General features: G+C 42.5%; 1 protein-coding gene across 1 annotated transcript in view; it reads left to right on the forward strand.

Moving 5' to 3' along the window:
- SEMA5A (semaphorin 5A) overlaps nt 1–14,193 on the forward strand; it is a 657,104-nt gene that overhangs the window by 597,820 nt on the left and 45,091 nt on the right. Inside the window, exon 18 of the mRNA XM_048839567.2 lies at nt 13,427–13,597. Within this exon, the coding sequence (XP_048695524.2) occupies nt 13,427–13,597 (171 nt within the window). The remainder of the gene's footprint in view (nt 1–13,426; nt 13,598–14,193) is intronic.

The following is a 14,193-nucleotide window of genomic DNA, read 5'->3' on the forward strand; positions in this document are numbered from 1 at the left end:
TAGGGCCCTCTGTATCATATCCCTACCCTCCAGCGTATCTGCCACTCCTCTCAATTTAGTGTCATCTGCAAACTTGCTGAGGGTGCAGTCCATGCCATCCTCCAGATCATTAATGAAGATACTGAACAAAACTGGCCACAGGACCGACCCTTGGGGCACACTGCTTCATACCGGCTGCCAGCTAGACATGGAGCCATTGATCACTATCCATTGAGCCCGACAATCTAGCCAGCTTTCTATCCACCTTATAGTCCATTCATCCAGCCCATACTTCTTTAACTTGCTGGCAAGAATACCGTGGGAGTATCAAAAGCTTTGCTAAAGTCAAGGAATAACATGTCCACTGCTTTCCCCTCATCCACACAGCCAGTTATCTCGTCATAGAAGGCAATTAGATTAGTCAGGCATGACTTGCCCTTGGTGAATCCATGTTGACTGTTCCTGATTACTTTCCTCTCTTTGAAGTGCTTCAAAATTGATTCCTTGAGGATCCGCTCCATGATTTTTCCAGAGACTGAGGGGAGGCTGACCACCCTGTAGTTTCCCAGATCATCCTTCTTTCCTTTTTTAATGATGGGCACTACATTAGCCTTTTTCCAGTCGTCTGGGACCTCCACCGATCGCCATGAGTTTTCAAAGATAATGGCCAATGGCTCTGCAACCACATCCGCCAACTCCTTTAGAACTCTTGGATGCAGAGCATCCGACCCTATGGACTTGTGCTCATCCAGCTTTTCTAAATAGTCCCGAACCACTTCTTTCTCCACAGAGGGCTGGTCACTTCCTCCCCATGCTGTGCTGCCCAGTGAAGTAGTCTGGGAGCTGGCCTTGTTTGTGAAGACAGAGGCGAAAAAAGCATTGAGCTTCTTTTTTGTGTTTAAGATCAGCAAGGATTTCACTGTTAAACCAAGCTGGTCACCTGCTATATTTACTATTCTTTCTACAGATCAGGATGGTTTGTTCCTGCAATCTCAATAAGGATTCTTTAAAATACAGCCAGCTCTCCTGTACTCCTTTGCCCCTCATGTTATTCTCCCAGGGGATTCTGCCCATCAGTTCCCTGAGGGAATCAAAGTCTGCTTTTCTGAAGTCCAGGGTCCGTATTCTTCTGCTCTCTTTTCTTCCTTGTGTCAGGATCCTGAACTCAACCATCTCATGGTCACTGCCTCCCAGGTTCCCATCCACTTTTGCTTCCCCTACTAATTCTTCCCATCCTGGTCAGGTGGTCAGTAGAATATCCCTACTGCTTTATTCTTATTATTCGAGCATGAAATTACTATCCATAGAGATTCTGAGGTACAGTTTGGTTCATTTAAGATTTTTACTTCATTTGATTCTATGCTTTCTTTCACATATAGTGCCACTTCCCCACCAGCACAGCTTGTTCTGTCCTTCCTATATATTTTGTACCCTGGTATTACTGTGTCCCATTGATTATCCTCATTCCACCCAAGTTTCTGTGATGCCTGTTATATCAATATCCTCATTTAATACGAAGGACTCTGGTTCACCCATTTTCTTATTTAGACTTCTAGGACTGGTATATAAGCACTTTAAGAACTTGGCACTTTTTAGCTGTGTCCCATTACATGATGTAATTGAATGAGACTTTTTTCATTTGACTGTTTCTCATCAGATCCTACCCGTATTTTATTATCTTCCATCCTCTCCTCCTTACTAGAACATAGGGAATCTTGATTAGTAGATCCTCTCCTAAGGAATGTCCCTGTCCGAACCACATGCTCCTCCACACCTGTTGGTTTTCCCCCAGCCCATAGTTTAAAAACTGCTCTACTACCTTTTTAATTTTAAGTTTTGAGTTCCATTTTAAATTTCAAGCTGCCTGCATTCTCACTTCTTTCCTTCTAAGGGGACAGGGTCTGGGTGAAAAATAATCATTCATGAGGAGAAGTCGGTCTAAGTGCAATTTTCATCATGCTAATAGGATGCTTAGGTGCACCTTCCTCACTTAGGGCTGGAAGCAGAGGCGATGTATAGCAGGGACATCGGGGATCAAGTGTCTAGGGAGGATGGTGGGCTTCAGAGCCTAAGCTCCAGCCAGAGCTGCAACTTGTGCTGTCTATACAGATATTTTTAGAGCGTTAGTGTGAGTCTCACTAGCCTGAGTCTGTCACCCAAACATTGTGTAGGCATACCCTTTGGTGTCCACATAGCTCCGGGGGAAGGAGACCAAAGCCCTGAGGTAAGTGGGATAGCGGGATACCGGAAGGAAGCACAGGCAGGAATGTCTGTGAGGGGAGGGCTCCTGCCTCATACTGGGAATGAGGGGCGATCAACAGGTTATCTCAAGTGCTTATATACGAATGCACAAAGCCTTGGAAACAAGCAGGGAGAACTGGAGGTCCTGGTGATGTCAAGGAACTATGACGTGATTGGAATAACAGAGACTTGGTGGGATAACTCACATGACTGGAGTACTGTCATGGATGGTTATAAACTGTTCAGGAAGGACAGGCAGGGCAGAAAAGGTGGGGGAGTAGCACTGTATGTAAGGGAGCAGTATGACTGCTCAGAGCTCCGGTACGAAACTGTAGAAAAACCTGAGTGTCTCTGGATTAAGTTTAGAAGTGTGTGCAACAAGAGTGATGTAGTGGTGGGAGTCTGCTATAGACCACCGGACCAGGGGGATGAGGTAGATGAGGCTTTCTTCCAGCAGCTCACGGAAGCTACTAGATCGCATGCCCTGATTCTCATGGGTGACTTTAATTTTCCTGATATCTGCTGGGAGAGCAATACAGCGGTGCATAGACAATCCAGGAAGTTTTTGGAAAGCGTAGGGGACAATTTCTTGGCGCAAGTGCTAGAGGAGCCAACTAGGGGGGGCGCTTTTCTTGACCTGCTGCTCACAAACGGGGTAGAATTAGTGGGGGAAGCAAAAGTGGATGGGAATCTGGGAGGCACTGACCATGAGTTGGTTGAGTTCAGGATCCTGACGCAGGGAAGAAAGGCAAGCAGCAGGATACGGACCCTGGACTTCAGGAAAGCAGACTTCGACTCCCTCAGGGAACGGATGGCCAGGATCCCCTGGGGGACTAACTTGAAGGGGAAAGGAGTCCAGGAGAGCTGGCTGTATTTCAAGGAATCCCTGTTGAGGTTACAGGGACAAACCATCCCGATGAGTCGAAAGAATAGTAAATATGGCAGGCGACCAGCTTGGCTTAATGGTGAAATCCTAGCGGATCTTAAACATAAAAAAGAAGCTTACAAGAAGTGGAAGGTTGGACATATGACCAGGGAAGAGTATAAAAATATTGCTCGGGCATGTAGGAATGATATCAAGAGGGCCAAATCGCACCTGCAGCTGCAGCTAGCAAGAGATGTCAAGAGTAACAAGAAGGGTTTCTTCAGGTATGTTGGCAACAAGAAGAAAGCCAAGGAAAGTGTGGGCCCCTTACTGAATGAGGGAGGCAACCTAGTGACAGAGGATGTGGAAAAAGCTAATGTACTCAATGCTTTTTTTGCCTCTGTTTTCACTAACAAGGTCAGCTCCCAGACTGCTGCGCTGGGCATCACAAAATGGGGAAGAGATGGCCAGCCCTCTGTGGAGATAGAGGTGGTTAGGGACTATTTAGAAAAGCTGGACGTGCACAAGTCCATGGGGCCGGACGAGTTGCATCCGAGAGTGCTGAAGGAATTGGCGGCTGTGATTGCAGAGCCATTGGCCATTATCTTTGAAAACTCGTGGCGAACCGGGGAAGTCCCGGATGACTGGAAAAAGGCTAATGTAGTGCCAATCTTTAAAAAAGGGAAGAAGGAGGATCCTGGGAACTACAGGCCAGTCAGCCTCACCTCAGTCCCTGGAAAAATCATGGAGCAGGTCCTCAAAGAATCAATCCTGAAGCACTTGCATGAGAGGAAAGTGATCAGGAACAGCCAGCATGGATTCACCAAGGGAAGGTCATGCCTGACTAATCTAATCGCCTTTTATGATGAGATTACTGGTTCTGTGGATGAAGGGAAAGCAGTGGATGTATTGTTTCTTGACTTTAGCAAAGCTTTTGACACGGTCTCCCACAGTATTCTTGTCAGCAAGTTAAGGAAGTATGGGCTGGATGAATGGACTATAAGGTGGATAGAAAGTTGGCTAGATTGTCGGGCTCAACGGGTAGTGATCAATGGCTCCATGTCTAGTTGGCAGCCGGTATCAAGTGGAGTGCCCCAAGGGTCGGTCCTGGGGCCGGTTTTGTTCAATATCTTCATAAATGATCTGGAGGATGGTGTGGATTGCACTCTCAGCAAATTTGCGGATGATACTAAACTGGGAGGAGTGGTAGATACGCTGGAGGGGAGGGATAGGATACAGAAGGACCTAGACAAATGGGAGGATTGGGCCAAAAGAAATCTGATGAGGTTCAATAAGGATAAGTGCAGGGTCCTGCACTTAGGACGGAAGAACCCAATGCACAGCTACAGACTAGGGACCGAATGGCTAGGCAGCAGTTCTGCGGAAAAGGACCTAGGGGTGACAGTGGACGAGAAGCTGGATATGAGTCAGCAGTGTGCCCTTGTTGCCAAGAAGGCCAATGGCATTTTGGGATGTATAAGTAGGGGCATAGCGAGCAGATCGAGGGACGTGATTGTTCCCCTCTATTCGACATTGGTGAGGCCTCATCTGGAGTACTGTGTCCAGTTTTGGGCCCCACACTACAAGAAGGATGTGGATAAATTGGAGAGAGTCCAGCGAAGGGCAACAAAAATGATTAGGGGTCTAGAACACATGACTTATGAGGAGAGGCTGAGGGAGCTGGGATTGTTTAGTCTGCAGAAGAGAAGAATGAGGGGGGATTTGATAGCTGCTTTCAACTACCTGAAAGGGGGTTCCAAAGAGGATGGCTCTAGACTGTTCTCAATAGTAGCAGATGACAGAACGATGAGTAATGGTCTCAAGTTGCAGTGGGGGAGGTTTAGATTGGATATTAGGAAAAACTTTTTCATTAGGAGGGTGGTGAAACACTGGAATGCGTTACCTAGGGAGGTGGTAGAATCTCCTTCCTTAGAGGTTTTTAAGGTCAGGCTTGACAAAGCCCTGGCTGGGATGATTTAACTGGGAATTGGTCCTGCTTCGAGCAGGGGGTTGGACTAGATGACCTTCTGGGGTCCCTTCCAACCCTGATATTCTATGATTCTATGATTCTATGTGCATTAAGCATAATATAACATGCTACACCCTCATATGCACACTTCCCTTCATCTCCACTTCAGGTATGGAGGGGAAATCAGGGAGAGAGCGATGGGCAGTATCCCCTCACACAAGTGGGCAGGGAGTGAACTGAGAAGGGCAAAGAATGGATGATGTTTTGGTTCTGCCCTAGTCCCCCAAAGTACTGGCCACTGCCGCTGAGCCATTGTGTAGGAGGAAATAATCTTCTACTGGTCAGGGTCAGTAGCAGATTATAAATGTCTGGGAAGAAAGGAAGAGCAAAGAAGGAATTGATCCTCTCTGAGGCAAAACCCCTTTCCTGGGCTCTTTCATACTAGCCCTTACACAGAGCTCATCATTAGAGTATAATCTAGCTCTTAGTCCTTTCTGCGGCTAGTAAACAGGCATAAATTGGCAGCTAGGCAACTTTGTTCTCATTAATGCAGGATCAGGTTCTACTCTGCTCCTTGTCCTGCTTATCACTATTTAATTTGTATTTATATATGCAATACTGCATGCTTCTGCTGTGCAATGGGCTGGTGGAACGGAGGGGGGGTAGGCAGTGAGGCCTAGTTCTCTCACCAGGAAATATCGCGGTGGCTCCACCTCCATACAAAGTCATGCACACCTGGGGTGGAGGGAGCGAGAGCAGGACCCAGAGGGACTGAAGCGTCCACTGCAGGGCCCAGGATTGGGCTACCCTCACTTCCCTTCTTATTCTTCTGTCCCCACCCTCACAGGGACTTCTGCATAAATTAATATTCTTTTGACCATCAAGCCTTTCATGCTTAAAAAATATTTTACTTAACCATATGAAAATAATCTGAAAGTTCAATAAAAAGAATCGGCACTAACACTAGATTCTCACTAATTGGAACACCCATTGTGAATTACTGATATTTGGGAATTAGTGAGAGTGGGTAAATTTTTCAAAAGTGCCAAAGTCCCACAGAAAGGCAATGGCACATAGGGTCCTAAATCACTTTTGAAAAAATTGTGCACTGACATCTCAGGAGCTGCTGAGTGCTTTGCAGGTTTGAGGCCCAAATGAACAAACACAATGGAAAAGCAAGGATAACAAATCACAATGTGTACTTGGTTCATTTATTTGGTCAATCGTAGTTCAGTTTTAATTATTCATATTAATACTCTATAGTATAGTAGTAAATGTGTTGTGTATCTTTTACAAATAATGAAAACATCTGAGACCGGACTTTAACATCTGCTATTAAGTCTTTGTTGTGAGATGGAGAGATAATTAATTCTTTTTGAAGATTAAGATGAAGTGTGTGGCTAAGCCAAGTGTGGATTAGTGAGGGTCTGCTGTGTAGTGTTTTTTATCCACAGAACTCAAAGATCTCTACAAAGTTCAATACATACTATTATCCCCCTTTTTACTGGTGGAAAAATTGAGGCACAGTGAAGTTAACTGATATGCTAAGGTCATGCAGAATCAGTGGTAGAGTTGAAAATAAAACCCTGATTTCCTGATTCTCAGCTCCATGCTCAATCCAAACCACAGCTGCCCTTAACATTAAGGGTTAACATATTAATATATATAATATTTGCATGCCTGTTTTGTTTGGAAGCTTTGATAATCATAACTAGACAATCTAGACATGCAGAAGGAAAGCAATGAAATGCCTTTCACATGATTTCCCAGACCTCTAAAATATGGGTAAGAAATCTTCAAATAGGGAATCTTTGGTGAGTCTTCTCTCTGATGTGTTTATATTCTAGCCTTTACTGGAATAGCATACTTTATTTCCTCTGCTGGTCCAATGTGGCTTAGAATTGTGCATATCATGTGACACTCCAGTTCACATTAATAGGATATAATCACTGTTTTCATTGGAAAGAATGGTCATCTGAAATAATTCATGTTAAAATGAGTTAATTGTACTCAGATTATTGTCCAACAACATGGAAAATAACATGTTAGAACTCTGAATAATATGCTTTTTCTGTTCGTACAGAGATATACTGAATCATGCTGGGTTTAAAAGTACTAAACATCCTGAGTATGAAGAAAAATATTTGTAAATGTATGTTGACATCCATCTCCGTCCATCCATCCCCATTCATTTCTTGTTTTGTTTTGTTTACGATATTAACCTGTGGTTGAAATATGGAATATTGAAATATAGGAAATACATAGTTATACTAATGTGTATGGAAAGAAATGGATTAATTCTGTTTTCAATATTTGAAATTTTATTACCTTATTTCTATATTTGGGATTGTGTCACACTATTTTTATTACCACTTTTTTTGTAAACTGTGAAAAATCTAATATATTCAGCACAAATTGTCATATACCAATAAACACGAAGATAAAAATACAGAGAAGTTCAGATACTACAAAAATTCCTGTAAGGACATTATGGAGAGTGTATGCAACTTTGAAAAACCTGTTAATCTCCTGTTGCTTTTTTCACTTCTGCCACCTTTTTCTCTGCAGACATACTGTGGCCTGTAGAAAAGGAGAGGATATTTAAAAGTAATGGACCAAATTCATCCTTGGGGAAACTTCATACACCAGGAAAAAAATGGGCTTTGTGCTATTCTCACCTGATCCAAAGACCATTAAGTCAATCAGAGTCCTTCCTAAAGGCTTTGGCCTTAGTTCTTACTGTTGTACTGCCCCTACAGGCATTACTTTGCCTTTCTTGCTGCTGCATTGCTCTGAGTCAGCTGTCTGCTGCATGCAACACTTCCTTTATGAATGTTGACTGACGCAGCAGTGAACTGGGAGTGAAAAACTTTTTTTTTGTTTTTGCTCTTTCCCCAGGTCAGGGGAAATGCAGTGATATCCATTGGGACTTGGAAAGAAGGGACTGGGAATCAGGTTGTATCTGGGAGTCCACAAGGGCACAGCAGAAAGTCAGGTCTCCAATCCACCACTTTCCCAGACACCCCAAAATCCCACATTTGTGCTAGTGCGAAATTCTAATTCCACTTAGCCATGTGATGCCATTTACATTTCTGTGAATCTCTATCAGTTCACTCTCTTTCAGAGGAACAGAGAAGACTCCAATCTTTCTTGCTGTTATTCATTCTCTTTTGCTATGTGCTCAACAAGATAACGTTTAGATGAGTAACTTTTTATTTATCTTCGTACCCAGAAGGGCTAGAAATAACTTATATGAAAGCTTCAGTTCTGAAGGACACTGCCCAATCTGTGCAAAACCCCGACTTTCACAATTTTATCTACATTTTTGTGAATGAAGAGGATCACCCTCTCTACTCATTGTTCCTTCCTCTCTTTTGTAAAACCCAAAGTGCATGGAAGGATGGCCAATTTACTTAATAGTCTTTTGGAAATTGCAAGTGGTGTGGATGTTTTATTGGAGCCGCAGGAGGTCCTATTTCTATAGACTATTTTTCCCTGGAACATCCTCTTCCCCAGGATTTTTTTTTCTTGTCTTTGTGGAGCAATATTTATTAACCAAGACAACAGCTATTAAGCAGAGAGTTGCCTGATTGCTCAGGAAAACTAAATACAACCCCTATAAAAGAAAACATTGTTTTGAGAGCACCCTGGCTTGTTGAAAAGGCTTTGTTACACAACATACCAACCTGAATACTTGTGAAGTATTTTAAAGCAATTTTCCATTATTAGGTAATTAATTATTTTAACTACCTTTTTTATCCGATAGCTCTGCTGTACTGTTATGTAAAGAAATTATGTGATGTGTGGAGCTTTCTTCATAATTCTTTATTTTTTGTCAATAAGGCTGAATCAGCATTAAGGATTCTACATCATGGACAACAAAGGAAGAGAAAACAGATGGTCCTAGGTTGCTAAGCAACATTATAGAAAGATGAAAGCAACCACAGATTTCTATTTAGGTCCTGTAAAATCTCATACAGTAAACACCCACTCCTTTGATCTTATTTAACCATGATGATTCCTTTATCATCCCCTATTGTTAAGAAGAAAAAGTTTAGCCAGACATATGAAAAGGGGACTCATCAGCTATTTTGGGGACTAGAGATTTATGATGGCAGACTAAATAGGTAAAAAAGACAGCACATATTATAATGGTGCCCTTTAGCACAACTACAATTAAGCCTCTGTCACATATTCTGTTATATTGTGTCCAATCTCCCGCCTCCTCTCCTAGGCTTATAACATACCTATAATAATTCTAGTTACAAAACAGAAATCTGTATGCAGTGTTGTTGTAGCCATGTTGGTCCCAGGATATTAGAGAGACAAGGTGGGTGAAGTAATGATGACTGATCAATCAGTCAGAATAGTCTCTTTTTGAGGAGCTACTGGAAAACAGGCAAGCTAGTAACGTTTTGCAGAAATGGCTTACGTAGTACCGTAAATATCTCAATTACTGTTTTTTATATAGTGCTTTGTTGGCTGTATGGTTTGTTGCTTTTCAAGGTAACTCAGTACAATAAGTGCACATTGTAAAACATTATAGAAAGGAAATTTTACATATGCTAATTACTTCTATTAACGGCCCATTTGACTAGTAGCTGCAGGTATAAACTACTAAACTGCCTGCTTGAATAGCATGAGATGCTGAATATTCATTATATGTAAGATTGTCTGCGTAGCTGCACAGGCAGATATTGATACCCAAATAAAAAGATCCTCTAAACTCATTTTCCTGCCTCTACAGTTTTTCCATATCAATGAGTTCTGTTTGACTTGGCAAATATGTATGTGCTGTAACTTGCTTTCCAAGCAAAATGACCTGTCCTCAATATATTTAAAGTATTCTTCAATGTCACTACCTGGAAGATTTAAATATGAATATTTTTTGATAAGTGCATTACAGTACATATGTATTTTTTTTAATGCGGAGCCATATCAATAAACTGAAGAAAAGGATTTTACACCTTTAAATACTCTTTGACTTCTTAGAACAGAAAGCTTCAAAAGGACTCATTAAGGAGTATTGTTTGAGAGGTACATAGATTTTTATATTCAGTGATGTCAATGAACCATAAATTAAGGTTTGCCAAAGAGTGCATTAAAATGAATGAACCATTAAAATAAATTGTGTAAGGCAATGGGAGTATTTACCTCTAATAAAGTGTGATATTCCCTATGCTTAGAGTGGGAAATATTGCAAATGCTATGGTAAATTTAACTACTGTGGATGGTAAACATCCACTTTTTAAGGATACCTATAAAAGGAAATTCAGTTGGCGCCTGATTTTCAAAGTTAGGTGTGTGCAGTTGTACACGTAACACCAATAAACCCTGGTCCTCGGCAGGTGGGATCAAACCTGGGAACCTCTGGAGCTAAATGCATGAGCCTCTACTGCATGAGCTAAAAGCCACATGGTTGTTAGCTAAGGCTGTAGAGCAGACTCATTAATCTCTTTCTAAGCAATCTTGGTGCCACTAGATGGGACAGAGCACCACACCCGGAAGGTGTGTGGGTTACATACACTTAGATTTGTATGTGCCTAGTTTATGGATATAAGTCATGTATTTACACAAAGTTATGTCAAGTTATGTGCAGGCATAAATACCTGCTGTGCACATATACATTCAATATGTATTTACTAGGTATGTATCATTAGTGTATTTCGATGTAGCAGTTCTTATGTTCTGAAAATGTATTTAAAGCTACAGCTATGTAACATTTGTTTTTCAGAAAAATGGGGACATATTTCAAGAAGTATTTGTAAATCTCTTTTATGCATCTTTTGAACCATGCTCTTGTTATGCATGTACAATCTGTCAGCCCAACAAGAATCCCTGCTGTAAAGCTGTCTGGGGACTGCATGAGACTGGTAGGCAGGGAAAACTAAAACTGTGTAAACAATTTTCAGAGTCACAAAGGGAATACCCCAGTAAAATCATTAACTGGCAAATCTGCTTTGTTTATTATAGGCTTAACCTATTAGCGGTGTGTATTTTATTATGCATTTTTATAAAGATAAGCAGACGTGTTGGCAATACAAATTATTTTCTTAGGTAAATATTAAAAGAGAGGGTGATATCATTTTAAACTTAAAACCAGAAACCTAAATGTATCTATATGCATATTTCTGCTTAAAACAGAGATGGGCTAAATATCCATGCCACCTCCAATTTCCATGGTTTGGATATAATGGAATCCAGATCCAGACCAAACCTGCTTTGGTTTTTGAAACCGAAAACCCACACTCTCAGCCCATCTCTATGAAACCTCAACTTCAGACATTCTTTTGCAGTTGTGCTATAAAGAACATAAAGGCCATACTGGGTCATAGAATCATAGAATATCAGGGTTGGAAGGGACCTCAGGAGGTCATCTAGTCCAACCCCCTGTTCAAAGCAGGACCAATCCCAATTTTTGCCCCAGATCCCTAAATGGCCCCCTCAAGGATTGAACTCACAACCCTGGGTTTAGCAGGCCAATGCTCAAACCACTGAGCTTTCCCTCCCCCAGTGGTCAGACCAGTGGTCCATCTAACTAAGTATCCTGTCTTCCAACAGTAGCTGGAGCTGGTTGTTTCAGAGGGAATGAACAGAACAGGGCAATTTATTGCGTGATCCATCCCTTGTGATCCAGTCCCAGCTTCTGGCAGTCAGACATTAAGGGACACACAGAGCACTGAGTTGCATCCCTGATCATCTTGGCTAATAGTCATTGATGGACCTATCGTCCATGAACTTATCCAGTTCTTTTTTAAAACCCAAGTTCCACCAGTTGACTGTGCATTGTGTGAAGTACTTCCTTATATTTGTATTAAAGCTGTTACCTATTAATAGCCTTGAGTGACCGCTGATTCTTGGGTAAATAACACTTCCTTGTTCAGAGTTCAGGTGCTGACTCTGTGGGTGCTCCAAGGCTGGCGGACCCATGGGGAAAAAATTAGCAGGTGCTTAGTACCCACGGCAGCCAAGCTGTGTCCTTATTCACTTTCTCCACATCATTCATAATTTTATAGACCTCTATCATATCCCCCCTTAGTCGTCTCTTTCCCAAGCTGAACATAGAATCATAGAATCATAGAATATCAGGGTTGGAAGGGACCCCAGAAGGTCATCTAGTCCAACCCCCTGCTCGAAGCAGGACCAATTCCCAGTTAAATCATCCCAGCCAGGGCTTTGTCAAGCCTGACCTTAAAAACCTCTAAGGAAGGAGATTCTACCACCTCCCTAGGTAACGCATTCCAGTGTTTCACCACCCTCTTAGTGAAAAAGTTTTTCCTAATATCCAATCTAAACCTTCCCCACTGCAGCTTGAGACCATTACTCCTCGTTCTGTCCCAGTCCTTTTAATCTTTCCTCATATGAAGCTGTTTCATACCCCCAATCATTTTTATTGCCATTCTCTATACTCTGTCTCTCTCTCCCCCGCCTTCCCTCCCCCATTTTAGTGTCTTTTTTGAAATGGTGCAACCTACCCTTTGTTTTCTCTCTTTTAACTGGACTGCCTGGGAATGCTTTCAGGATCATCGAATGATCCTTCATTTAATTTCGTGACAAGCCTTTTGTTATCGTAATCACCCTGCCTCTGTTTATAAACAAACTCACTGCCCCAAGGGCAGAAGCTGTTAGCAGCACAGAACTCATCACATTCCACACTCAAACTCTGGCTCCTGGGTGCTGAGCTAACCGCTTGCACACATGAGCACGACTAGGGACAGCTGCCGGTGAGTGGGTGCCCGCTCCAATGGGCAGGGCTAGGGGTGGGGCTGTGAGTGGAACGGGCACGCCGGTGGAGCTACCAGTGCAGGGCACTGGCTCCTGGGAGTAGAGGCCCGACATGCTGCTGCTTTCGCAGGTAGAGCGCTGCAGCTTCGCAGATACCTATTTTTAGCCACGGATATCTGCATCCGCGAACATAAATTTTGTATCCACACAGGGCTCTAGTTCCTTTCTCTTCCTTCCATTGGACAATACTTTTGTAAATCTCAGAATGCAAAGTAAGCTTCGTAGCCTGATCCCATTTGCCAGGTGGGGCGTAAAAATCTTCCATTGACTGTAGTAGACTTTGACTCATGCCCTTGGAACACAAACAGGATAGCTTGATTTAAGTGGTTCAGCCATGCAGAGATTTAGGCCTGGTCTACACTGGGGGATTGACCTAAGATACGCAACTTCAGCTACGAGAATAGCAACTCTGCTTCCGCCTCTCGTTGCAGTGGAGTACAGGAATCGACAGCAGAGCAATTGGGGATCGATTTATCGCGTCTACACTAGACGCGGTAAATCGATCCCCGATAGATCGATCTCTACCCGCTGATCTGGCGGATAGTGTAGACGTACCCTTAGAACAATGAGTTGTTATTTCTTTCCAGTTGATGGAAGTTGGTCTTGTTGGTCATCATGGTCAAAGTGCTCAGCAACTTGTGGAGGTGGACATTACATGAGGACCCGCTCATGCACAAACCCAGCCCCAGCCTATGGAGGGGACATCTGCCTTGGACTTCACACTGAAGAGGCACTTTGCAACACACAACCCTGTCCAGGTACAGCAAATCCATACAGTACTGCTTTGCTTTGAATATACCATAAAATAGGGCTGCTATCGCTCAACCTGTTCAGTAAAGTACATTTTGCTTTTATCAACCTATTAAACATCTAGGAGCAAATTCTTTCTGTCCTCTGATACATGCACATCAGCTTACAATGAATTTGCTGTGATTGTACATCTAAGGGCAGAATTTGGCCCACAGGAGATAGCCCTAATGTCATGTTAAATGAATTTTTAAGAGGCTATCAGTTTAGTTTGCAGGTTTCAGGTCAATGCAATTTAAAATGGTGTAGTTCTGTACACAAAAGATTGATGCCTTGAGAGATTTTTAGCTATAACAGCACAACAAACACTTCAGTTGTAGTACTGGGTGTTGTAGGGCAAGCAGAAGTTTGGAGGCTCTAGATCCTCAGCTGATGTAACTCAATGTAATGCTGAAGACTTCAATGGAGTTGTATCAGTTCTCACCACCTGAGGACCTACCTAGCTCCTGATCTGAAAAAAAAGACGTTTTGATTTAAAAATTATATCTGAGCTCTTCTAAAGTAAGATATGGGAACAAAGTTTAGTGCAATCTATTTTCACATTTAC

Source organism: Caretta caretta, chromosome 2 (genome assembly GCF_965140235.1).
Source record: "Caretta caretta isolate rCarCar2 chromosome 2, rCarCar1.hap1, whole genome shotgun sequence".
Lineage (NCBI taxonomy): Eukaryota > Metazoa > Chordata > Testudines > Cheloniidae > Caretta > Caretta caretta.